The sequence below is a fragment of the Podarcis raffonei genome, chromosome 3 (assembly GCF_027172205.1).
Source record: "Podarcis raffonei isolate rPodRaf1 chromosome 3, rPodRaf1.pri, whole genome shotgun sequence".
Classification (NCBI taxonomy): Eukaryota; Metazoa; Chordata; class Lepidosauria; order Squamata; family Lacertidae; genus Podarcis; species Podarcis raffonei.
The window spans coordinates 2,049,882-2,077,311 of NC_070604.1; the positions used below are offsets into that span (position 1 = coordinate 2,049,882).

General features: G+C 46.0%; 2 protein-coding genes across 12 annotated transcripts in view; one reads left to right on the forward strand and one right to left on the reverse strand.

The window, feature by feature from the left end:
- Positions 1 to 27,430, reverse strand: part of RUNX2 (RUNX family transcription factor 2) — a 223,478-nt gene that overhangs the window by 132,971 nt on the left and 63,077 nt on the right. For 9 of the 11 annotated variants that reach the window (XM_053380332.1, XM_053380335.1, XM_053380328.1 and 6 more), the window contains 2 exons: positions 18,291 to 18,616; positions 5,466 to 5,622 (listed from right to left, as the gene is read on the reverse strand). In XM_053380332.1, the coding sequence (XP_053236307.1) occupies positions 5,466 to 5,622; positions 18,291 to 18,616 (483 nt within the window). Of the gene's footprint in view, positions 1 to 5,465; positions 5,623 to 18,290; positions 18,785 to 27,430 lie in introns of those variants that run through there. The other 2 variants (XM_053380333.1, XM_053380338.1) reach the window with 1 other exon arrangement.
- SUPT3H (SPT3 homolog, SAGA and STAGA complex component) overlaps positions 18,629 to 27,430 on the forward strand; it is a 326,581-nt gene continuing 317,779 nt past the window's right edge. The window contains exon 1 of the mRNA XM_053380349.1: positions 18,629 to 18,646. The gene's annotated coding sequence lies outside the window, so the exon portion shown is untranslated. The remainder of the gene's footprint in view (positions 18,647 to 27,430) is intronic.

The window sequence follows — 27,430 nt, forward strand, 5'->3', positions numbered from 1 at the left end:
GCAATTTTGCATGTACTCATTTGCAAGTCAGATCCAATCCATTGCAGCACCAGTATATGTGGACTTCTCCACTTATCTAAGTATTTAAATATTTTAATGCTTATTTCATCTCAATGAATGTATTTCTAAACATAGTTTATCCTAAAATATTCATTCTTTAGGCATTTTGGTATACTTTTGAGCCAAGAACTGTATCACAAAATTAGGAGGAATTCACATTCCAAAGAATACTACATATGTTCTATAATTCTATGATTCTATGTTCTGATCTGTGTATTAATTTGGGAGGTGCAAATGAAGCTCATTTGCTTTTTTTAAAAAATCATCTTTCACTGCTGCTTTAAGGAAGGCACAAGAATACCACATGGTGCTATCTCCCAGAGTAAAAATCAGAACGAGTCTGCTGTCAAACCCAACAACCCTCCCCCTTAAAGAACCGTCTCAACGACTAACTTGCAAGAGGGATTAAAAATGAACTGTGTGGGGGGGGGGAAATAATATGAATTAAAGGTTTTATTCCGTGAAAGATTTGGAAAAGAAAAAAAGCTCTCTCTGTGACGCAGCAAGAAATGTGACTTGATATGGACAGGCAGACCTTCGCTGCAGGATATATGGTCTTAGGGAAGAGCCGTGGATCGGTTATCAGTTTGGGATCATAAATTTGAAAGGCTATTACCCTCCTGGAGGACTAATTTACGATGCAGCAGGTCTGGAAAGTTAATGAGCGGACATTTAGACTGTATTTCATCAGAGGCAAGATGGCGCGTCTGCTCGAACAAATGCCTGGACTATTGGATTTCTGTGAGAGATCTACGAGAGAGCATTACAAAGCCCACACAGAGATATAGAATCATAGAATCATAGAATCATAGAGTTGGAAGAGACCACAAGGGCCATCGAGTCCAACCCCCTGCCAAGCAGGAAACACCATCAGAGCACTCCTGACATATGGTTGTCAAGCCTCTGCTTAAAGACCTCCAAAGCAGGAGACTCCACCACACTCCTTGGCAGCAAATTCCACTGTCGAACAGCTCTTACTGTCAGGAAGTTCTTCCTAATGTTTAGGTGGAATCTTCTTTCTTGTAGTTTGGATCCATTGCTCCGTGTCCGCTTCTCTGGAGCAGCAGAAAACAACCTTTCTCCCTCCTCTATGTGACATCCTTTTATATATTTGAACATGGCTATCATATCACCCCTTATAAACAAGACTGTTTCTTTCAATCCACTTGCGGAGAGAACTCGGAGGTGACAGAAAAGGAAAATGAGTAACGACAAAGAGTTGAGAAGATGGGACTGAAAACATCATTGTAAATATGAAAGCAGCAGAAATATTAGATGATTGGACTCTGGCCGATCGCGAAGCATGGGTATCCCCCACAGAAAAATTATAATTTGGAAAACATTTGGACTTTATGATGCGTATTGATACAATTTGGACTAATTGGTATGATATGTTTAATTTGGTAAATGGAAACTTAATAAAAAGAATTTTTTTTTTAAAAAAAGAGCCTGCTGTCAAACCCTTCTTTCCCATGCTGAGACTTCTTGGGTAACAGCAGAACAAGCAAGAACCCAAGTCTAGAAAAAGGTTTTTCGGTTTTTCCCGCCTGAGAGAGAAATGGGATGGAGCAACCCAGCTCTGCCCGGCTAGCATCACATCAGGATACCAAAGATTTATTGCGGCGTAAGTTGTTGCTTGTACTACAACTGACAAAATATTGAACAAATTAATATATTTTGAGGGACGCGGGTGGCGCTGTGGGTAAAAGCCTCAGCGCCTAGGGCTTGCCGATCGAAAGGTCGGCGGTTCGAATCCCCGCGGCGGGGTGTGCTCCCGTTGCTCAGTCCCAGCGCCTGCCAACCTAGCAGTTCGAAAGCACCCCCAGGTGCAAGTAGATAAATAGGGACCGCTTACTGGAGGGAAGGTAAACGGCGTTTCCATGTGCTGTGCTGGCTCGCCAGATGCAGCTTTGTCAGGCTGGCCACGTGACCCGGAAGTGTCTCCGGACAGCGCTGGCCCCTGGCCTCTTAAGTGAGACGGGCGCACAACCCCAGAGTCTGTCAAGACTGGCCCGTACGGGCAGGGGTACCTTTACCTTAATATATTTTGACTTACTTAAACCTCATATAGCTAACAAACTCATTTTGCTTTGGGGATTTCTGTATTTTTTAAAAATGTAAATCATCATTGTTTCAAACATCTATTTAGTCACTAATTTCAATTTTGAAGCAGTTACAGGGATTTTCAGTGGAAATTATTTCAGTCTTTCTATTGCTATAAAAAGTTGTTACGACTGGAGACTAAATTTCATATTACAGAAAGATGTTTAAAGGGCAGAGGAAACTTCAGAGCTGAATCTTCTGGGAACTAGAAAGTCATATTCATTTCCATTCTAAAGTAAACAATACTTGATTCTCACTAATTTAGCAACTGTACTATGTATGGAACCTGATCCAAAGTTTATTGAAACCTACAACAGCTTTTCAGTCTCAGTAAGCACTGGATCAGACAGACCCAATGCTAAATAAAAATAACATAATTTTAGAGATAAGCAAAATCTCCCCACCTCAGTTTGGAATGGGCTTGAGGGAAACTCATGCATTTTTCTGAGAGGTGAACTAAAATTTCAGAAAATTTGGGACATTCCATTCTTCGACCATAGGAGCCAACTCCTAGGGGCCAAGGACGCTTTGCCCCCCCATACAATATTTGAGGAGTCAAGCAGCCCCCAAAGTTGATGGGCATTGCCATTTAAATGGGGGGGTGCTGCACACCTTGTGATCGACTATGTGGGGCAGCGCTTACCTGGGCCTCCCCAATATTTTATTCAAGCTGGCACCCTTGTCTTCAACTGTCCTTTTGTAGCTGAACATCCCTCATTTCCTGGTCTTGGAAAATCACTATCTCTAATTTTAGCTTTTGGAGTTGCCTTGTTTTTTGGTTTTTTGTTAATATGAATAGTTGCTATTCAAAGTTCAGCCCCCTTCCCAGGTCCCTAGCAATTAAATCTCTCAGAAGGGAGAGATGCATCTTGCTTTTAGGCACACATACAAGACAATGCACACTCTTCAATACAACAACACACAGCACACAGCCTGCTGTTTCATACACAGTGGCTGCTGACGTTAGAGGTTTCGGCGTCATGTCCTGGGGATAGGTGATGTCTCTGGAATGAGAACAATTGTGTCCCTATTTTTGTCTGTAGGATGCTCTTTAGTATTCCAATACTACTCTGCCACCCCATCAGCATGTCCAGCTTTCCATGCAGGTGCTGCTCTCCCTCTCTGATGGGTGCCCCTTCTCCCTTCCTTTGGCCTAAAACTTCCATTACTAGCAATGGAGTAGAGAGAGCACAGCGAGGAGAGCTATTACCTGGCTCTTTATTAGGCATGAAAGCATTGCCAGCAGGAGGTTCCCTGGGAATTGTAGTTTATCTGTGCTTCTGGACCTTTCGCAAAGAAGCTCAAAGTCACAGCAAATTGTATTTCCCAAGTCTCTTTATGCTGGGAACCTTTTGCTGGCAAGGCTTTGGGGCAGGCCTCCCCATCACTGCTGCTGGAAGACATATTGTAGAGAAAGAAGAAAGGATGGGAATGGCCCAGGCTTATTTACAGGCAAAATTAAAATTCAAGGGGATTTTGGTTTGGATTGCTAAAGCATTGTTGTTTTTTAACTAGGGGGCTTCATTTACAAACATCCAACCTAATCCTGGAACTAGGCAACATCATATTAAAATGCTTCCTGCAAGAGCGTGGGCAGCTGCTTCACTATAAAGACTAGAATCTCAGAATCCTTTGATGCTTCCTTGAGAGAGAACTCAGGTAAATATGCTGAGGACTTGGCTGCAAAACATATTCTTTTTCTCAATACCATTAACTTTAAACTGAACTTCATTTGCCTCTATTCCGCAACAGAAATTCCTTCATGCTTCTGTAAAGGTAAAGGTAAAGTGACCCCTGACCATTAGGTCCAGTCATGGCCGACTCTGGGGTTGCGGCGCTCATCTCGCTTTATTGGCCAAGGGAGCCGGCGTACAGCTTCCGGGTCATGTGGCCAGCATGACTAAGCCGCTTCTGGCGAACCAGAGCAGCGCACGGAAACGCCGTTTACCTTCCCGCTGGAGCGGTACCTATTGATCTACTTGCACTTTGACGTGCTTTCGAACTGCTAGGTGGGCAGGAGCAGGGACCGAGCAACGGGAGCTCACGCCGTTGCAGGGATTCAAACCGCCAACCTTCTGATCGGCAAGTCCTAGGCTCTGTGGTTTAACCTACAGTGCCACCCATGTCCCTTCATGCTTCTGTACTACCACCCATTTGTTGGTACCAACAAAATTAGAACTATTTTGAAATATTTCTTCCCAAAATTCAGATATGATAACAACAAGTAGTTTGGGTGGGGCATGTGTGCTTTGTACCCTAGAATGGCAACGTAGTCTGAATAAATACGTAGTCTGAGCTAACACCCCAGAGGACAGGATCACACTTCAAAACGACCTTGACAGATTAGAGAACTGGGCCAAAACAAACAAGATGAATTTTAACAGGGAGAAATGTAAAGTATTGCACTTGGGCAAAAAAAATGAGAGGCACAAATACAAGATGGGTGACACCTGGCTTGAGAGCAGTACATGTGAAAAGGATCTAGGAGTCCTGGTTGACCACAAACTTGACATGAGCCAACAGTGTGACGCGGCAGCTAAAAAAGCCAATGCAATTCTGGGCTGCATCAATAGGAGTATAGCATCTATATCAAGGGAAGTAATAGTGCCACTGTATTCTGCTCTGGTCAGACCTCACCTGGAGTACTGTGTCCAGTTCTGGGCACCACAGTTCAAGAAGGACACTGACAAACTGGAACGTGTCCAGAGGAGGGCAACCAAAATGGTCAAAGGCCTGGAAACGATGCCTTATGAGGAACGGCTAAGGGAGCTGGGCATGTTTAGCCTGGAGAAGAGGAGGTTAAGGGGTGATATGATAGCCATGTTCAAATATATAAAAGGATGTCACATAGAGGAGGGAGAAAGGTTGTTTTCTGCTGCTCCAGAGAAGCGGACACGGAGCAATGGTTCCAAACTACAAGAAAGAAGATTCCACCTAAACATTAGGAAGAACTTCCTGACAGTAAGAGCTGTTCGACAGTGGAATTTGCTGCTAAGGAGTGTGGTGGAGTCTCCTTCTTTGGAGGTCTTTAAGCAGAGGCTTGACAACCATATGTCAGGAGTGCTCTGATGGTGTTTCCTGCTTGGCAGGGGGTTGGACTCGATGGCCCTTATGGTCTCTTCCAACTCTATGATTCTATGATTCTATGAAATACAGAATTTTGCAAACCAGCATTTATCTTACAAATGGAAGGCTGAGCATGATTTGTTTATAAAATAATCAGTATTTTTGTGTGGAAACATTTTCAAATTGGGGCTTTATATTTGTTGATAGAATAAATGCATAATAATAAAATGATGTACCTCTTCCGCTTCTGCCAACGAATCTCAGGTCATTAAAGCGTGCCACTTGATTCTTCATTACGGCAGATGCATTCCTCAGCTCTGCAGAATAATTTTCATCATTCCCAGCCATGACTGTGACCACTGTGCCATCAGGGACTTCTCCTAAAGCCACCACCTATGGCGAAAAAGACACAATAGAGTTTTGTGGCTTCAATCTCAAACCCACCTATGAATTCTGAGATGAATTGGGACATGCAAATCGTACAAAGAGTAATCACAAATACCAGCGTTATCTCTCACTGTGGTGTGTGAGCCCCCCTTCCTTGTGCTGAGGGTCAATGTCTATAGTGGGAAGCAAGCTCTATACATGTAGACTCCCTTCAACATGCGGAATCTGGCATCCACATCAAGGTGAAGGAAGCCCACATGCGTCCTGCACTCCCAATTACAGATCCCTCCACTGCATGGATGGTCAGAAACAGGGCCAACAGAGTTGCATTGGCAGCGGCAAGACCAACCTGGAAAAGTTGTAGAACAGATAATTAACCAGTCCATCCATGTGCATGGAGGGGGGGGGGGCTGATCACTAAGAACCAGCATGTCATGCCAGATCAACCTGTTTCCCTTCCTTTGACAGAGTTATTAGCCTCTTCAGGGAAATGCTCTAGACATAGTATATTTTAACTTCAGTAAGGCTTTCAGCAAGGTCCACAATGGTAGTCTTGATGACAAGCTGGTAAAATATGGACCATTCATAAGTGCATTCTTAGCTGGTTGGCAAACTATTCCAGGTGTGTTAGCCACCGGTTCACATCAACCAGGAGAGAAGTAACAGGTGAGGTGCCACAGACCTGTCCCAGACCTGGTAATGGTAAGCATCTTTATAAATAATTTGGATGATGGAATGGAGGGGATGCTAGTCAAATTTTCAGATGACACCATGCGCAGGATAGCAAATATATCGGAAGAAATAAAAAACAGGACCCAAAATGATTTTGACATGATTTTGAATTGGGCCAGAGCAAAATGAATTTCAACAGATATAAATGAAAAGCTCTGCATTTAGGCAGGAAGATTCAGATCCAAAAATAGAATAGGTGACTCCTGGCTCAAAAGCAGTGCATGTGAAAAAGATCTGGGGCTTTTAGTAGACCACAAGCTAAACATAAGTCAGGAGTGCAATGCAGCAGCAAAAAAGGTGCAATGCACTTCTAAGCTGCATCCACAGAGACCCAGTGTACAAATGGCAGAAAGCGAGGATGCCACTTCAGTCTCCTTTGGTCAGACTTCAGCAAGAACACGGTGTCCAGTTTAAGAAAGGACATTGACAGACTGGAATGTGCCCAAAGTAAGGCAACCAAGGTGGCAAATGCCCTAGAAAAGAAGTCCTATGCGGAAAGTTTGAGAAGTTTGGTATCTTCAGTCTGGAGAAAAGATTATTAAGAGGCAATTGAAATAGACATATTCAAATATTTGAAATGCTAGCACTTAGACAATGAGCCACTTTTAATTTCCAGTGCTCATGAGACAAGGACTTCAAGAGACAAGGACCAGTTAATGTGTTCAAATGACGTGGTGGGGATTGTTGTAGCTTTAAGAAATATGATTTATTCACTCTTTTACACTTGAGTTTACATGGAGTCCAAATCTTGCAACACGGTCATCTCATGAGGGGCTTCCCCCCCACAGCAGTGCTGCACTCAAGTCCAAGCCATCTCTCCTAACCCTGCTTTTCCTATAAATTAAGCCTCTTTTATTCATTTGCCTTCTAATGGTCAGTTCTTTTGATGCTTTGAAGTACCAATGGTTAATCCCCTAACAAAGGCATTTCCCTTACTTCATCAACACTTGTTGGTTGACTAAGATTGAAGGCTGGTACACACTTGGGACATTTATCTAGGTTAATTAACTCTTCACATGCTAAATTGCTGATGCTCAGAAGGAGGTCCACACATTCCAATACACATGGACCTTGATTACATTCTCAGGAGTCTGGCACACCGTCTGTACACATAAACACTAATTAAACAACTCAAACCCATTACATAATCCCCTTCTAATACGCATTGAGATTGTCTTACAACATATCCCAGTTATAACATACAAATTCTAATTAAATCCTAATATTTACTAAACCTAAACATTTAGCACCATTGATCTATTATAATATATTCAATTTTAGATACACATCAAGAGTGAGCCAGCAGTGAATCTGTTTAGTAGCAGAAGCACAATCTTCACAGACTTGGCTGAGTGTCAGGCCTAATGAGCACAGCAGCTCATCCCCAGCAGGTCTGACCCCATGAATCAGTTGCTGAGACTGAAAGTCCCCACCTCCCCACAACTGTCTGAGTCCCCTCCTCTGCAGGGCCTTTTCCAAGCAATCAGAAACGATGTCTGTGTGCAGCCTAGCCCTCCTCCACCCATTTCAGCCCTCTTCTAGTTCTGGGAGACAAGAGGGGAGGGGAGCTGGTAGCAGCAGCAGCAACAGGAGGAGTCATCTGCAACTCTTCATCTGGCCTGATTCATCTCTGCCTCTTGGCCTCCCCCCTCCAACCCACCTGCTTCAGTTTCAGCCTCTGATTCTGGACTTTTCTCCGCCACAGACTCTCCCAGCTCACTAAACCCGTTACTTCTTCAGCTTCCAACACCTCCTCCCACCTCTGACCACTCATCAACACCCTAGCACCCAGGCTCTTAGCCTTCTTCCTTTGGTGGGTCCCAAGCTGGTTCCTCCCACCATTCCTCTGCATCCAACAAGTCCATGACAATACTCTTATCACATGATTAAATAATTTTGATCTCCAATGAATACTTTTTAACACTCTAGAAATATGCAGATTCCCCCATCCTAGTAGCTGATTAAAAGCAGACTACAATATCATTGCAAAGTGCGAAGCAAAGACCCAGATAACTCCAGTAGTGAATATTAACCTATAAATGTATCTGGAGGTGAATTTGTTTTCAATTCTGCTTTGAGTTCAATTTATTCATGCCTGTGTCTGTGTTTTAGCCACACCACACACCTCTGAGAATCCATGATTCCAAGGCAAAACTCGCATTGGCATAAATGGATTCAATATTCAATATCTTAGAATCAACTCAGTTGAGGCAAAAAATAATTAACATGAAAGAAATCCACATTTGACATAGAGGGAATCAGTGCGCCTGTATCAACCAATATGCCAAATCAGTCATTAGTCTGAATGTTTATTTGCCAGAATAGAAACTGAAGACACAATCCGCTTACAGCTTCTCTTTACACTGGAGTTTGTATGCAGGGAAGTTCCAGAAGGATTGTGCCCATTATTGAAATAAGAAATAATCACAGTCAGGCAGCCTGAATCTAAGTGGTGAATGAAGTTGCAAGGGTGCAACCAAGGTCCAGTGTTTCTAAAGCCAAAGCAGCCTGCAGGGCACGTGTGCTAAAGGTGTCACCTTGCAAACCACCATGACCTGGGACAGTAGCAATGGCCAAACAAGCGTGCTAGTGCACAGCTACGAAGTTGCAGTCGTGCGACCTGCAGCTAAGCCATGGCTTGGCTTAGTGCTACATGGAGGGTTTGTCTCCCCCATTCAAACCACAAGCAGGAAGCAAAGAACAACCCCTGGTTACATCGTTTGGAGCCTAGCTTTGCACGTAGTGCTTAGGCAAGCCGTGCCTTATCTCCCAGTACCAGAACAGCAACAGGAGCAAACTGACTGCATTTATTTAATTATTAAATTTATATATTGCCTTCCTCCCAAAGGAGTCCAGGACAGCAATTTTCTAACTGTGGCCCAGTGTGCTTGTTGAGTTATCATCAGCATTAAACTCTTATAGTCTGTTTCAGGACTTCAGAGGAAAATGCTCCAAATGGCAGCATCTATGAACCAGAAGGAGGAGCCTGCTGACTCGGAGGAAACGCATAGGTCTGCTGCATTACAAAAAAGATTTGGGAGGGAAAATCCTAAGGAGGGACCCCCCCAAACAGGCTAATGGGATCTGAGCCTGCTCAGTGGGCAGGGAAGGCCAATTGATTCTTGGGGGGAGGGCTGAAAAATGGGGTAGATGGAATGGCACATCCTGGGAAAGGGTCTGGCTGAACGAGAGTCTTCCATACCACAACGTTCTGTCGCAGGTCTCGATTGTGCACATTCAATTGTTTAGGTAATTGTTCAGATTAATTTATGTAATTAAAATTATTTCCAGATTATTTTAATTGTTGCCTTGCTTTTATGTAATAAATTGAAGAAGCTTTTGTAACATATATTATGGAACTTATTTCTGTTTTTTCTTGTTCTTTTATCATTTTATATTGTTACAGGAAATTTGAGAGATGCATCCAGTGCTGGCATGAACAGAAGGAAGCCTTAAGCGAGGAAATTCACCATCTCCTGCGCCCTAGAACATCTTCTGGAAGGGGCTGCCCTCCCCTTAAAGGAGCAGCTGCACAGCTTGGGGAACTTTGGGATCCATTTCTGTCACCGGAGTCATAAGGAGACTCAGTGGCACAGACTGCTTTGCATCAGCTTTGGCTGGTGGCCCAGCTGCAACCCCATCTCAACAGTGAGAATCCAGCTTCTTTTCTGTTCTCCGGTAACCTGTAGGTTAGATTACTGCAATGCATTATACATGGGGCTGCGTCTGAAGACAATTCGGAAACTACAGCGAGTGCAGAATTCAGCAGCCAGGTGATTGACTGGGACCAGAGGGCCTGTGCATGCTATACAGATTCTGGCCTCACTGCACTGGTTACTAATCAGTTTCCAGGCTCAATTCAAAGTCCTGGTTTGGTCCTATAAAGCTTTATGTGTGCATGTATTATGTGTGTGTCTTACACACTTACACACACACACACACACACACACACACAGGAAAAGGCAAGCCAAGAACGTGGGGGGAAGTGTCATAGGCTCAGCTCTGCATAATGAAAATCACGCCTAAGCAGGTGTTCAAAGGCAAGCACTTCCTAAACTTGAAGTGTGTTTCAGTGGCAAGGGAGAGGCATTGGACATATGTCTACAGGTACTTTTCTTCTTATCTTTCTGGACTCAGTTCTTGTACTGAAAACAAATTCCTTGGCTGAGTCAAATTAAGCCATTATGAAAACAGCCAAAAAGAGATTGCCTGGAACAAGAAAGTCATAAAAAGGACCTTGAGTGTGTGAAGATTTGTTGAAGGAAGGAAGAGGAGTGATTCTTGCATGGAAGGAACAGAATTGTCTGTTCTCTGGTTGTAGTTTGCTAGCAATGAAAGTAAATGCCATGGATAATTTCTAAACAACATAAAAAGAGCCTACTGGGTCAAACTAAGCATTATTGGCCAGCATTCTGTTCTCACAGTTGCCATCCGGGTGTCTACAGGAACCCACAAGTGGGACATGAACTCTCCTACTTGCTAAACCCAGCATATCACTGCAGATACCAAGGGAAGGGCACAGCAGCCATGGTTAGCCTTAACCTCCATGGGAAGTCCTGGGGCTTTAATCTACATGGAAGATCACACGCAGGGCCTTCTTAACCATAGGCACTAGGGGTGCGGGGCACCCGGGCGCTGGGCTCTCAGCGGCGCCAGGCTGAGAGTCCGCGGACCGAGAGTTGGAGTCTGGGGAAGAGCCCGCCCGTCAGTGGGAGTGCCGCGGCGGGCGGCTCTGCGACGCAGGTTTGGGGGAGAGCGAGCCAGTGAGGCACTCAGGCGGCCAGCTGGCTCTGCCCTCCTGCACACCTGGGATTGGCGTAGGGCCCTGGAGAGGCCCACCCAGCGCACGCTGCTTACGCTACGAGGCGCCCGGCTTCGCTCAGTTGCCGACACCTCGCTTGGGACCAATGTTCTATAAATGTTGAAATGTGCACATATGTGTATTAATCTACTTGAATTGTTGTATAGCTTGTGCTTTTGTCAGTTAGAGCTACCCATTTGCATGCACTTTTAGTTCACTTTCTACTTGTGGCACATTTGAATCTGGACTGAGTTGTCCCCTCCACTGTTCCCCACAAGACAAGGCCACTGGACAGCTAGACTTTGTCCTTAGCTCAGACACAAGCATGCCTCCACTGATATCTCTGAACTCTTGGAGTGTGGTGCTTTCTTCAGTGACGATTGTAATACAAATGGCCAGTTCTCTGCTGGCCTTGCTGCTACTTTGCTCTTTTCTGAGGTTCCCTTTCCCAAAGCTATCCTGCCCAGTTATGCACTGCCTACCTCAATCAGGATTTGGTCTTATAAAACAGGGTAGAATGAACCAGGATGAAAAACTGGATTTACTATTACTGTTAACTATATTTGTATGGTCGCCCAATGAAGTATATGTTCTGAGTGACTCACAATACAGTGGAACCTCGGTTTTCAAGCACCACGGGAGCTGAACATGCCCAAAACCTGGAAATAATTGCTTCCGTTTTCGAATGTGCCTCAAATGCACCATTGAAATTCATTTTTTCTAATTATCTAATTTCCAAAGATGCCATGTCATAAGTAGTTGTGTTTTTTCCATGCAAAACTTTAATGGCTCAGGAGAAAGTCTATGACAAAATGAACAAGCTTCTTAAAACTTTCAAATTATTGTTTAAAAAAAGCTAATTTCATCCAGCTAGCTTGGTAACCAATTTGGTTAAATTCAGGCCAACATGGCTTGAAATGACCAGAGTGTTTACCCTGAAGAGCTCCAGATGTGAACTGAAAGTAGGGTGTCATGTCACTGGGAAGCAATACCATATAAATAAAAAATATCATAAAAAGATTATTTGGACTAGAACAAGAATAAATCCTTCAAAAATTCTTTTAAGGCTATTACTATTTGTAATACTGGAATACATTTCTATAAAAATATTTTTCTTTAAAGTGTAGCACCTCCCTGTAGCTTTAAAAAGAGCAACATGCCTACACTATGCTTTGTTCGATTTAGAAATGCATGTGTGCCTACAATTTGTACACCAAATTTCAGCTTGAAGCTACTTAAACCAGCTGAGTTATAAACTCTGAAAACTGGGGGTTAGGTGGAAATGCTGACCTTTAACTTCTGCAGTGCTGCTGAATAGCTATACCCACCTAAATGTATTTTTTGCTGCTGTTGCTATCTTAAAAACATTTTGCTAGTATTACTGTTTTCAGAGTCGGCAAAAAGTTTAGACACAATTTTCTAATAATTCTGACTACAAATCCTTCAACCACTTACTTTCATATAGTCCCACTGACTTGGTAGGCCTCTCTCACACACATACATACACACACTCCCCCTCTCTCTTATTTGTGAATGCTCAGTTAGTGACCATACAAGATACAATAAAACATTACCAGTGGGTTAAATGGGTCCAGTCCCACCATACAGAATGAGTCATGCCATGGGAATCTGAATGAAAGAGGTGGCCTCAGCTTATAATGGACTTCATCTACTTCACCTGAGCTGTGATGAGATACTGCTCCAAATTTCAGCAGCAAGTTTAAGCCCATTCAAAGCAAATGCTATATATAAACACTTTGATCTGGTCAATGTAATTGTTAGGTCAATGTGTATTTTTATTAGGCATTCTAAATATATAAGATTACTTTTAAATTAGTGACAAATTTGAAATACTCAGATGACGCAGATGCTATAGCAGAACTGTATGGAATTTCAGTTTCTACAATTAAAACCAAAATACTTTACAAAAATGAATGTACATCATTCTGTACATTGTGTATCTTTCTATGCAATTTTCAACAGGTGTTTTTTCCTCAGAAGATAAATTAGGAATGATATGCAATGAGCTTATATACTAAACACATTTGTAAATATATATTGGAGGTTTCAGCACAATCTTCCTACAAATCACTTGAGAGGCTTTTATCAGTGGCATCTAGGAAAAGCATTTACCAGGTTCTCTCTCCCTGCCTGCCCTCTCACACCCACCCACCCCCAGCACCAGATTTAGGGCAGTATGGGAGGTTCTTCTCCCCAGGGAGCCAAGCTGGGGGGGGGAGGCAAAATTATACACACACACACACACTGGGGGGGGGGGGAACGCAGCAAGACGCATACCCCTAAACATCTAACGGGAGAAGAAACTAAAAGAAAATTTGAAAATTGTTTCTTCTCTAGTATGGAGAATCATCAGTTCCATTGCTACCCCTGATGGCAGCCTCATTTTCTGTCCCGGTGTTTCCTGAGTCTCAGACAGAAGTGAGCGTTTAATGTGTGAAGTAGGAGTTGGAAGTAGGAGGGAAGATGTTAGTGCACACAACCTCATGCCAATGTGGAACTTACTCTGAGCTGTGAACTGTGTAATACGAGGTAATGCATGTTCTTTGTACTTTTGTCCATTTACTGTATTTATTTTTCCTGATTTGAACTACAAAATGGTGATTTTCTTCAGTCAAAATGAGAGTACCCCTAAACATTTTTTTAGAAAAAAGCACTGTGTATATATAAGCTGCGCCCACAAATAAGCCGCTCCCTTAAAATTCGGCAGGCACTCACACCCATTCTGTTTTGCAGTATGTCTGTTCCAGCAGCAATATTATAAAAGCCATTTTTTGTAAGGTTGCGAATTTAAACCACAATTCACGGTCGGAATTTGGGGGGAAAGTGTGGCATATATTCGGGCCAATACAGTATATATTTAAAAACCTATATTTATACAGGTGCCTACTCAAAGCACCAACAGGAACTATTGTGAAAATAAGAAGTATTAAGGTGGGGCACTAAATTTTGTTCTTGTTTAGGGCACCCTATTACCAAAGTCCACCTCAACCAACATCATGTGCCCTCATTTACCGCTAGTGCAACACCATGCTATAAACAAAGTACACTGCTCCGTCACATTATACAAGTGAAAGCTCTATCTGCATGCTATACAAAGATCAGGAAAATGTTCAGGGCACAGGTCAGCATATTTGTCACCTCAGTTCTGGCTGTTTATACCACCCTTCCACCCACATGGTGCCCTCCAGGCCTTTTGGTCTACAGCTCCCATCATCCCTGATCATTGGCTATGCTGGCAGGAGGTGATGGGAACTGCAGCCCAAAATATCTGGAGGGCATCTGGATGTTGCAACAGGAAGGTATCTATTGCATACATATAAGGCACAAACCACAGTAGCATCTTTATGCAGTCAGCACTGAATTGAGTCACCCAAGTTAACTGGTGCAAGTATGAATACCTGACCATGGGCAGACATGTGATTTATGGGGTTTTTTTTTAAAAAAAACCCTGTCCTATTTGTCTGACGGATATATTCTTCATACATATTGCCTGTGCCCATGCATTTCAAGATTTCTTTTGGCGGCTACCTTCAAAACACTTCAGAACTGAGCAGACAAGCGTATATTAATTGCAATGGAATATAATGCTTGCCTCTGTGCATTACAAATCCAACATCAGTGTAATTTAACACTGATCAAAAGTACAATAAAAACTTCACCCTTTCCTATCAGCGCTCTCTGCGAATGAAAAGTATTAAGAAGAACTGACACGGTTCTTGAGAATGTTGGCAGATGTACAAGAGAAAAAAGGACTCCCTGAGAGAAAGTCTACTTTTCCAAGGCTCTATCTCAACTTGCTATCTGCAAGCTGCATCATGTAGAGCCAAGACAGAGAACAATAATAATCACATCTGAGGCACAGATCTCTCGCAGTTTATGAAGAAAGATTGCAGATTGCATAGTAGGCTGCTGGCAAGTTCAAATAACTGAATTCTGCTACCCTCCAAAAAGGGGTGGGGAAGCAACCGTCAATAACTTTTTCAATCACCTTGTAACAAGTGTCCAGTAAAAACAGGTTACCTGGAGGAATCCAAAATTCCATGGAGTGTTTGTTTGTCCATTGAATTTTGAACAAAGTATAGAACTTTACTAAACACTAAAGCTATTCGACAACAGTAGAATGCATGGCATATTACAGCCATCATCAAAACTGAAACTACTGGATTTCCAAGAAACCTACAGCTGAAAAAGTCATTGTTTGTTAGAGGAGGGGAATCCAGCAGACTGAATTTACCTTGTCAAATTTCTCCACAGCTTTAATAATGTCTTGTTTTCCATTTACAAACACAGCACCATTTCCTGCACTGTGTGAAATGTACAGTCCATTCTCTGGAGAATCATCATCACCATCTATTTATTTATTTATTTATTTATTTATTTATTTATTTATTTATTTATTTATTTATACCCCGCCCACTCTGGGCGGCTCCCAACAGAACATTAAAAATGTGATAAAACATCAAACATTAAAAACTTCCCTAAACAGCGCTGCTTTCAGATGTCTTCTAAAAGTCAGATAGTTGTTTATTTCCTTGACATCTGATGGGAGGGCGTTCCACAGGGCAGGTGCCACTACCGAGAAGGCCCTCTGCCTGGTTCCCTGAAACCTCACTTCTTGCATTGAGGGAACCGCCAGAAGGCCCTTGGCGCTGGACCTCAGTGTCCAGGCTGAACGATGGGGGTGGAGATGCTCCATCAGGTATACTGGGCCGAGGTCGTTTAGGACTTTAAAGGTCAGCACCAACACTTTGGATTGTGCTCAGAAACGTACTAGAAGCCAATGTAGGTCTTTCAGGACCAGTGTTATATGCTCTTGGTGGCCACTCCCAGTCACCAGCCTAGCTGCTGCATTCTGGATTTATGCATCCTTCTGTCTGTGCACGATTTTCAACTGAGGGTTAAGTGTATGGCTATTGACAAATGCTAAGGGAAAGGGCTTGGTCCTGAGGAAATGGTTGGATTGATTCAATTTACATTCCCTGTACATATACCTGATCCCTATGTGCCACTTTTAGATTTTTTAAGTTATCCACTGCTGGGACAATAAATGCCTTGGGATGTCCCACTGTGGAAAAAATGAGTAATTTTTTTGCAAATATAACTGAGTAGTGTAAAGTATGCACAAGAAATCAAAGTGGAAGGGAAAAGCACTCTACCTTTCCTAAAGTGAGAAGGGTGTGAGCATGTTAGCAGAAAATTAAAAACATTCCTGATTTAGATCTGGGTGGTACTTAACTGATGTGTGAACCTTCTAATAATACAGCCTCTGTTTCTCCTGGCAAATCCAGCATCTTCTGGGCAAACACTTCCTAATTCATCCAGCAGGAGTCCAGCACAATCTCCCACAGGAAAAAGGAAGTGCCCAGCTACCCCATTTTTCCATCTTTAGACGCTAACCCATAGCCCATCCTTTCTGTCACTCTTTCAAGGCCCTTTCATCCTTGTTACTCAGTGAATCAAGATACCGTATTTTTCGCTCTATAAGACGCACCCAACCAAAAGACACACCTAGTTTTTAGAGGAGGATAACAAGAAACAAGAAAGCAATGCAAAGCCTCTTCAGCAAAGAGGGAGCGCTTCTCCCTCTTCGCTCAGGAGGCTTTGCGGGGCTATCGCTGAATTCAGGAGAGCAAGAGGGATCGGTGCGCACTGATCCCTCTTGCTGTTCTGGCTTCTGGGATAGCTGCACAGCCTGCATTTGCTCCATAAGACGCACACACATTTCCCCTTACTTTTTAGGAGGGGAAAAGTGTGTCTTATAGAGCGAAAAATATGGTAATTCCCTATGTGAAGTATGTACGTTTTGACAATTTCCAAACAGAACTTTAAATCTTATACTTTGGACAGACATACTCAACTGCAAAAAGAAACTTCCCACAACTTCTTCTTTTTTTTAATCTAGTGCATCAAAAGTTTGCATAATGCAAACACCCAATTTCTATCGCTGTATATATATATATCAGTTGAAATAGCTTTAGAAGCTGTAAGTAAGGGAAAGATGTCTAGTGCTGGAAGTTTGAAACATATTAAAGGAAACATGGGGGGGCGGCTAAACCACCACTTTCTTTCATTCTGAAAAGGGTAGCTCAAATGTCCCCCCAAAAGACCCTGCCTGATGTTTTTGAGGGTATAATTGACCCTGATCATCAATTAGATGCAACCAACGTTTGTGGTTAAGCTGGTTATTAGCTGAGAGATTTGGAAGATAACTTTGTATGGCTAGGGATATTTTACTAAAGTGGGGAGTTGCTGTATTGTCTCTTACAGTCTGAGATGCTTTGTCATCCGTGGGGTTTAAGGTGTCACGCAATAAGGAGAGTCTATGTTATTGGGGAACGCTCTTGCAAGTAGCAGTGGACTGCTATGGCTAAGAGTGAGGTGACCAGAGGGGGTTGATTGTTAATGGAGAACTGACAAAAATATCAACAGGGATTCTAAATTCGGTGAAAAAGTGAGTGCCCATTGACTTCATAAACAAATAAGTTTGGGACAGAGCCATTATTGTTAGAGTTATCCAACACCCCTTTAAAATCCCCTTGAGGGTTAACCATAGGGAATAGAGGGCTCCTTTTTGTGGGATATCTATACTAAGCAGCCACATCCATATGGATATATGGCAGTTGTGAGGAAGCTGCTCCAGGTTTGTGGAGAGGCAAAGCGTGTGCGGCTTGTAGTTCAATGAAGCTGTTTGTGGTAAAGGTCCCGGAGCAGCGAAAGAGGTAGGAAAGTTGAGGGACGGGAAGGCTGCCGCCGGCGAGGAAGAATCTCTCAAGGAAACGGGACGGAGGACCAGAGAGAGCCAGAGCGGGGCGCGCCCCGGGCGGAGGGACCAAGACCCCGGCAGGGCCGACCTCCGCGCGCCCCGTCGAGGTTTCGCTTTCTACCCCGCGGCGCCCGGAGGGCTTCCCCGGGCGCTCACGGGGGCCACGCGGCTGCTCTCGGTCCGAGGGGAGAGGCGCGTCTGCGGCGGCGAGCGAGAGGAGCAGCTCCGCCAGGTGAAAGAAGCACCTGAGGAGGAGGAGGAGGAGAAGGTCCGGCGGGAAGCGAGGCGAGGCTGGGCCGGGCCGGGCCGGGCAGCGGTGCCCGGGGCGGGCGAGGGCGTCTCGCTGGCTGCTCTTACCTTGAACGCCACCGGGAGCGTCTTGTTGCAGCGCCAGTGCGAGGGCAGCACGGAGCACAGGAAGTTGGGGCTGTCGGTGCGCACCAGCTCGGCCGGGTGGTCGGCGATGATCTCCACCATGGTGCGGTTGTCGTGCGGGCGCAGCCGGGGCACCGCCGCCGCCTCCTGGTGCTGCTGCTGCTGCTGCTGCGGGTGCTGCGGGTGCTGCTGCTGCTGCTGCTGGGCGGCCGCCGCCGCCGCCGCCACCACCACGGGGCTCACGTCGCTCATCTTGCCGGGCTGCAGGCTGCTGGAAGGCGGGCTGAACCTCCGGCTGGTGCTGGGATCTACGGGAATACGCATCACAACAGCCACAAGTTAGCGCGTTTGGCAGGGGGCTCGGGGAGGGGGCGCTGGTCCGTCGAGGCGGCGTCGGAGCGGGACTGGGACCGAGGAGAGCGGGAGGAGAGCCGGCCGGGGCCGGCAAGGCGGGAGGGGGACGGGGCAAGCCGGCGGCGAGGGCGGAGAAGGGCTGCTGTGCTGCCTGCCGGGGAGACCCTGGCGCGGCGGCGGGGCGGGGGGTCCCCGGGCTGCGCTCCGAGCGCCGAGGCTCCCGGCAGTGGCGGCGGCGGCGGCGAGTCTCTCGCTTCCTCGCGGTGCTCCAAGTCTCTCTGCTCGCTCGGCCACCTCTGGCACCCGCCTCTTCGGCGATTGCTACACGTTTGTGGTCCCCCCCCCGCGCGCGCCCGCCGCTGCCGCTTTATTTCTTGCTTGGCGGGGTGGGGGTGGGCAGGGGTGTGTGATGGGGGTCTCTCGGCGAGGAGGGGAAGGAGCGGCCAGAGATCTCCTTCTGGATCGCCCCGCGCGCCCGGGGCGGGGGGGGCACCTCGGCGGGGACAGGCTCGCTCCCCTCCCGGGAGGTCTTCCCCCGCCGGCCCCCCTCCGGCCGGATCAGACTCAAGATGCCAGAGCTGCTCGCGTTTTCCGGTTACTGGTTGTTTTGTCGCTTCTGCCACGGGGGAGGCGGGGGGGGGACCCGGCTCTGCGGCGAAAAGCGTCGTCGCTCGGCCCGCGGAAGCCGCGCGCTCTCCGGGTGCGGAGACGCGGCAGTCAAAACAATCCCGCGGCGGGCAGCGACTGCAGACAGCGGCCGGGAGGAGCGAGGCTTCCTCGACTTCCGACTCCCGGGAAGGAAGCGGGGCAGGATGAGCCGGGAGGGGGGGCTGGCCGGGGCGCAGGGAGGGCTCCAGCGGCTTATTTTAAAGGCCCCCCCGCGCGCGCGCCTTAACAAACAAGTGGCGGGGGGGGGGAGGCAGATAAAACTTCAGACTTGGTCAGAGTTTTTGTTGCTTCAGAAACGACTCCTCGGGGGCGTCCCAGGGAGAATCGCAGCTTTGGCCCCGCAGGGGGAAGTCGGGGGTCGCTTTGGGGCTCCTGGAATGGGGGAGGGGCGCGCGGCAAAGCGGGGCTTCAAATGACCCGGTTGCGCGGCCCTGATCCACGCGCGCGCGCAGAGACGGAGCCGAGCCGCCCCGACGCGGACGGGAGGCGGCAGCACGTGGCGGCGCGGCGCGTCCTCCGGCTCCAGCCGCCTTCAAAACAAACACCGCAACGTGCGCCTTGGCCGCCGCCGCCGCAGAAAGGGGGGGGGGTCCTCGGGCTGCGGCTGCTTCGGAAGCGCCAAAGCCGGGCCCCCCCGGACAAGGGCTGAGGGCAAAAGCAAGAGCTGCGCTTGGGGGGGCACGGTCCTCCCAGTGAATACTTTACATGATAGACATTTCCGCGCAGCAACTTTGTTATTCACCGAACTGCAGACCCGAAAAGCCCTTGCTAAGGACCCCCCCCCCCCGACACCCAGCGCCTCCTCCCGCGCCCTCCAAGGAGTTCATGATGCCCTGACTTCAAAAAGAAACAGCCTTGCAGAAGAGGGGTTGGCTTTGCTGGCTGTCTTTTGCACACAAGTGGCAGCAAATTTGGTTTTTCTTAAAAACGCCCGAAACGCCGCCTCCCCGCGCAGAGAGCCCCCTCTCAGCCGGCCCTTGGCTTGCGGCTGCTGCTGCCCCCGAGCTGCCCGGCCGGCGAGAGGAGGGCGCGCCCGGCCAAGAAGACCTGGCAAGCGCCAGCCCGCTTCATCCTCAAGCGGCTCCTCTGGGGGAGCAGCCTCTGGTCCTTCTCGCGAGGAGGTGGCCCTGAGCAGAACACGGGTTTCGCTTTGGTTTCTTCTTTCGTCTTCAGCGATACCTGTTCTCCCCCCCCCACACACACCTCCCTGTCTCCCTGGCATTTTAAGCAGACAAAGCTTGTGTGGGGGGGGCATTCCCCGGTCTCTCTTTCGGTCTCTTCTGAGAGACCCTTGCGGGGCGGGGGGAGGCCATGGCGCTGCCGGCCGAGGGGCCGATGGTGGCGGAGCTGCATTGGAACAAAAAGCAACCAACGAAGCCGCCGCTCCGAGTCCCGGACACCCACCAAAAGCAGCCCAGGTCGGACTAGGCATTGCACGGGCGACGTTTCCCACCTAGACCGTCAAAGATTGAGGAAGCAGGAACGCCTGTCGTTGGTTTCTTATAGCGGGAGTAACTGGGTTGTGGCTCTGGCTAGCTTATGATTGAGGACATCCCAACCAAAGGCAAAAAAATAAAGAAAATAGTGAAACTGCACACACAACTAACAATATAAATTTCTTAATGACAGGAAGATAGGTTAGCTCTTAGCAAACCAGCTTGTACTCTAAAACATTATCTGCCGAGTAAAAAATAATGTTTAGGTGTTTAAAGAAGCTTTTGGAAATGACCAGCACAGAGCTACTTAAAATAGACAACACTCAATTTTAATGTGGAAATAAAAAATTTCCACCAAATGCTTCCACAAAGATAGGCTTTTGGCAAAACTGATCTTCGCTCTTCTTTTTTTATAAAAGCCTCTCTGCTGATCACTTTTCCCAGTTAATAGTAACTTGTGGGATCCCAGAAGGCGATACAACTCTTAAGCATTAGTATTATGATTATCTTGACTAAAAAGTAGCTGTAGGTTAGAGCCTAACTATTTTTACTTGGATTCCAGTGGGATTTGCTCCTATGTAAAGAATGCATAGGACTGTAGCTGTAATATTGATGGAAACAAATAAAGGCTGTATGGCTTTTACATATACTGTATGCTAGAGTTTACATCACCAGAGCCACAGACATGGCTGTGTAGATCCTTGAGCTTTTTTCTGCTGTTTCTTCATAAATTAACTGCACCAAAGATGTAAAAAGATCAGAGAGCCATAAAAAGTTATAGGAAAGTGGACAGCAGGAAACTAACAATGATTCTGGTTGCAGGTGGTGGTCGTGCTGGTTCTGAAGAGTGAAATCTAGGGCCCTAGAGCCACAAAAAACTGCCGGGGTTGGCTATCTTGGCATAGTTGCAGCTGCTCATTTTATTATTTTATAATTTGTTATTAATTTATTCCCCCCCCTTTTCTACAACAAAACATATTCTTAAGCAAATGTGATTCTGTACAGGATAGTGATTTGAGTTAAAATGTGAACTGCACATGCTCAGAGTTCATTTTTTAAATCAGGTTTGGCAATCTGTTTTAGTTTTTTATCTAACATACCAGGAATGTATCTAAATGGGTGGGGCTGTAAGACTATTCAGGGGGCTAAAATTACCTAGCGTTATCCCTGGTTAGAATCCGGCAAAGCTGGAAGCACTTCTAAATCTCACTGATTTCAAGGGAAAGAAGCATGTGGTTAGCAAGGTACTAGATTGTACCCGGGATAGATTAGCTTCAGTGTGTAAAATAAAATAGTTTAACCAAGTTTAACACAATATTAAATAAAATGATAACTGTAAATAGAGACTGTAACTGTGTAACATGAATGCTATTTCTTTAAACTGACAAACTTTGTTCAAATATAAAAGTAAACATCTCTAAACCTACTGTCAGAGTGGTGTTCTATTTTGGGTGTTTCTGTAGTGGTCAGTGCTGTAGAATCATAAAATGGGCAAAAGCAAAACTTTTATCTCAGCAAGGGAAAGGGATTCTCACCATATTTATTTGTGTGCAATTATCTAGAACCAATACTACTTTTATTCCAAATTTCACCCGTATAACATGTTTTAACAACCATGTGCTGGTTGAATGGGGGCCAAGCATAAATTATGTTTGTTAAATATATCTGATTCTCCATAAAAATGAGTAAAGTATAAATGGGAAATATGTTTGATTTTATGAGCATGTTTTTATTGGTATTCCTAGCAATTTCATAAATTACTGGTATAATCAAATAATACAGTTGCATTTTCCCCATACCAAGCACACATAACAACAATTTTAATTAAGTCATGAGTTGCCAAGTTAATTTGGTTACCTGTCCAGATCTTGACATTTCTCAAATATAGACTATGATTCAGAAGTTAAAGAATTGTGTATTTGATGGAAATGGTGTGGAATCACTTGAACTATATAATCATTTGGTTATCAGACACAATAGGCCATGATACAATACTACAAACATTGTGAGAGTCTGGTTTTTGATCCTGCCCCACTGATTTATGATCTGGGGGCAACAAGAGATTCATTGATCACTATCCCAAAATGTGAAACAAGAATATATAGCATGATCCACCCAAAACTAAGGACCTTTAAAGTCCAACTTGTATCAACTGTAGGTGAATTAAGTGTATGTTTAACTTGGTCATTGAAATCAGCAGAATTTTTTTAATTTTTTTTTTTTTTTGCTTTGGTTGAATGATACCCATAATTACCTAGCATCAAACAATGGGTTTTGATAATGGAGAAGGATATTAAATGTTCAAATGACATTTCAGCACAGCAAAAGGCAACCAAAATTACCAGGGAGCTGGAGCAACTCCATCATAAGGAAAGGGGCTGGGGGGGGGGCTTTATTGTTTAGAATGAAGGTGAGGAAGTGGGGACATGATAGAAATGTATAGGATGATGCATGGCTTGGAGAAAGTGCATGAAGAGTCCATATTTTTCTCCCTCATAACACTAGGACCTAATTAAGTGGAATGGTGGGAGATTCAGACAAAAAGAAAGTACCTCTTCACAGAGTGCATAGTTAAACTGACCTCCCCTCCACCAAGTCTGGCCTTAAAGGGAATTGGACAAAATATGGTGGAGACGGCTACCAGTGGATACTAGTCCTGACAGCTGTACCTGCCTCTGAACTCAAGAGGGATGGGGGGAGGAGTTTGTGTCCTGCTTGTGGACTTCCCATAGGCATATGGTTGACACTGAGGGACTGGACAGGCCCTTGATCTGATCCAGTCAGGCGCTACTTACGTTCTTATGAATGTCAACAACATTCTCTCACAGATTTTCCAGTCAAACAATGGGATGGATCAGTGGTTCACCAAAGAGTGTTGGATTTAGAGCAGAAAGATCACGGTCCAAATCCACACTCAGCCTTGAAGCTCCTTGAATGACCATGGACCATGAACCACCACTCATTCTAATTTACGTATCAGGATTACTCTGAGGAGAAAAGTTGACAACCACCAGTGCCTACAGCTTCTTGGAGTATGAGAGGGATTTGCAAGCCTCCCATTGAGGTGATAGTGTTGAGGTTGCCTTTTCCAGAAACCACATGCTCTGCTGTTGAACAAAAGTACAGGAGCGGAGACCTAGTAGTAAGGGGGAAATGCATTCACAGACATATTCACTTCACGTGGACTTGGGTGAAGGCTTAGCACTGAAAATAACTTCCAGGGATGACCCTTCTCTTAAAAGTAATGCCCTAGGGATATCCCCTCGGTGAGGACTGCCATCTTCCCCCCCCCCCCCGAGGCTGCTGCTGCTGCTGCTGCTGCTACAGAAGCAAAGAGAACGGCAAAGACTACTGCAGGGACCAGGTCCTTGGGCAGGCAGGCAAAGTGGGAACAGCTGCTGCCCCAGCTGGGTGTGGTCCAGCAGCTGAGGCAGCATTATAAAGCCTGCCTGTCTTCAGGGGTGAGACAAGGACGAGGGCCAGCCCTCCTGTGTTAACGTTATTAAGTAATTATTTAAATGTTTTTAGGTGTTTCAAATAGTCTGTGGTGTTTTGAATTTTGTTTTTGTTTTTTTGTTTTTGTTGGGAGGTGGGATGGACGTTTTGTTGGGGCTGGGGAATGGTTTAATTTTAGCATGATTGTAAAATATTATTATTGGTTGTTTGTTTGGTGTGTTGTTGTTTTGTTTGTTTGTTTGTTTCTACTGTTCTATTGGTTTGTTGTATGGTTTGTGTTCTGATCTGAAGGGGAGAGGGTCAGGGCTGCCTGGGGCCCTAGCCAACAGAATGGCTGGGGCAAGTTCCACGGGGTGTGTGTGTGGATGCACTGGGACACCTGATCTCAGTGATCACAGGCAGGAGGAAGAGTTACATTAAGACCAGACCATGTCATTATTGAGGAGGCAGGCTTAGTCATTGTTTGAGGACTATCCCTGCCTCTGGGTCTGGTCTTGACCAGAAGAAGAGAAGAAGAGTTTGGATTTGATACACCGCCTTTCACTCCCCTTCAGGAGTCTCAAAGCGGCTAACATTCTCCTTTCCCTTCCTCCCCCACAACAAACACTCTGTGAGGTGAGTGGGGCTGAGAGACTTCAAAGAAGTGTGACTGGCCCAAGGTCACCCAGCAGCTGCATGTGGAGGAGCGGAGACGTGAACCCGGTTCCCCAGATTACGAGACTACTGCTCTTAACCACTACACCACACTGGAATCAACCACACGACCTTAAGGTGCTGCTGTGCAATGCCAGGTCAATGATTCACATGACGGCTGTCATCCACGACTTGATTGTGGATGGAGGACTTGACCTGGCATGTGTGACAGAGACTTGGTTGGATGAAGCAGATGGGCCTGTTCTTGCCGCTGCTTGTCCACCAGGTTTCTCTTAAGCACAGCCACCCAGGTCATGTGGGTGGGTGGGGGGGCAGGTTGCAGTTATTTTTAGGAAGTCACTAGCTTACACTAGGCCTCCTATTGGGAAGACCCAGTTTTTTGAGTGCATGTTCTGGAAGTTGGACAATAGGGGCAGTACAGGATTCCTTTGGGTGTACCAACCTCCCTGCTGCACCAAGGATTGCCTGTTTGATCTGCTTCAAGTCATGGTGGATGTTCCCATGGAGACATCTAGTTTGGTTGTCCTAATGGATTTTAACATCAGTGCCAACACAACCTTACAAGGGGCCACTCGGGACTTCGTGGAAAGCATGGCCTCCATGGGGCTGTCCCTGAATGAGTTTGGCCCAACTCATGGTCACGGACATGCCTTTGACCTGGTGTTCACCTCTATGGATGTGAGTGATCTGACACTAAGTAAAAGTGAAACAAAAGAAGTGCCATGGTCAGATCACTTCCTGGTGCAATTGGACTTCTCTGCAACTCTTCCCCTCTGCAGGGAGGTAGGACCAATTCGGATTGTCTGCCCCCATCACTTAATAGATCCAAATGGTTTCCAGAGAGTGGTAGGGGATGTTTTATCCCATGTTGATGGCCTTTTAGCTGGTGGCCCGCTGGAATGCAGAGTTAACCAGGGCTATCAATTGTCTGGCTCTGAAGCATCCTCTCTGATTACATGGAGCCTGGACAGCCCCATGGTTTTCCCTGGAGCTGAGGGTGATGAAACAATCACTGAGACGCCTAGAGCGCTGGTGGCAGAAAACTCATTCTGAATCGGACCAAGTGGCGATAGCGATGGTGAAGAGAACCTTGCTCACCACTTCCATTGCATCTGCAGAAAACAGCAGCAGCAGACTCTTTCAGGTCATTTGCAATCTTACAGAACCACCTTCGCCATTGGGGCCTGGTAAGGACTCCCAAGATCTGCTGCAATGATTTTGCAAAGTTTTTTTGCAGATAAAGTCACTAAAAAAAATAATGAGAGGCACAAATACAAGATGGGTGACACCTGGCTTGAGAGCAGTACATGTGAAAAGGATCTAGGAGTCTTGGTTGACCACAAACTTGACATGAGCCAACTGTGTGACGCGGCAGCTAAAAAATGCCAATGCAATTCTGGGCTGCATCAATAGGAGTATAGCATCTAGATCAAGGGAAGTAATAGTGCCACTGTATTCTGCTCTGGTCAGACCTCACCTGGAGTACTGTGTCCAGTTCTGGGCACCACAGTTCAAGAAGGACACTGACCAACTGGAACGTGTCCTGAGGAGGGCAACCAAAATGGTCAAAGGCCTGGAAACGATGCCTTATGAGGAACGGCTAAGGGAGCTGGGCATGTTTAGCCTGGAGAAGAGGAGGTTAAGGGGTGATATGATAGCCATGTTCAAATATATAAAAGGATGTCACATAGAGGAGGGAGAAAGGTTGTTTTCTGCTGCTCCAGAGAAGCAGACACGGAGCAATGGATCCAAACTACAAGAAAGAAGATTCCACCTAAACATTAGGAAGAACTTCCTGACAGTAAGAGCTGTTCGACAGTGGAATTTGCTGCCAAGGAGTGTGGTGGAGTCTCCTTCTTTGGAGGTCTTTAAGCAGAGGCTTGACAACCATATGTCAGGAGTGCTCTGATGGTGTTTCCTGCTTGGCAGGGGGTTGGACTCGATGGCCCTTGTGGTCTCTTCCAACTCTATGATTCTATGATTTGGAAAGAGGTAGACTCCACTGTGGGAGCAGGGCCGGGGCAGGAAAGTGCTAGAGTCCTGTCTAGTCAAGTTGCATGGGATCTATTGCAATCTGTTACCTCCAAATATGTGGACAGACTGCTTGGACGTGTGAAACCGACCACCTGTCTCCTTGATCCTTGCCCATCCTGGCTCATAAAAGCGAACCAAGAAGGGCTGGGCGATGGGCTCTGTGGGGTGGTGAATGCTTTTCTCTGTGAGGGAGCCTTCCCAGACCCATTGAAATAGGCGGTTATTAAGCTACTACTTTATATATATATATATTTAGACCCAGCCAATATGACCAACTATTGCCCAGTCTCAAATCTTCCATTCTTGGGCAAGGTGATTGAGCAGGTGGTTGCTGAACAACTCCAGGCACACCTGCAGGATGCGGACCGTTTGGATCCCTTCCAGTCGGGATTCAGGCCTCATCATTGGACTGAAACTGCCTTGGTTGCACTGGTCTATGAACTTCAGCAGGCTAGGGACAAGGGTGAAAGCTGTTTCCTAGTTCTGCTGGATCTTTCAGCGGTCTTTGATGCCATCGAC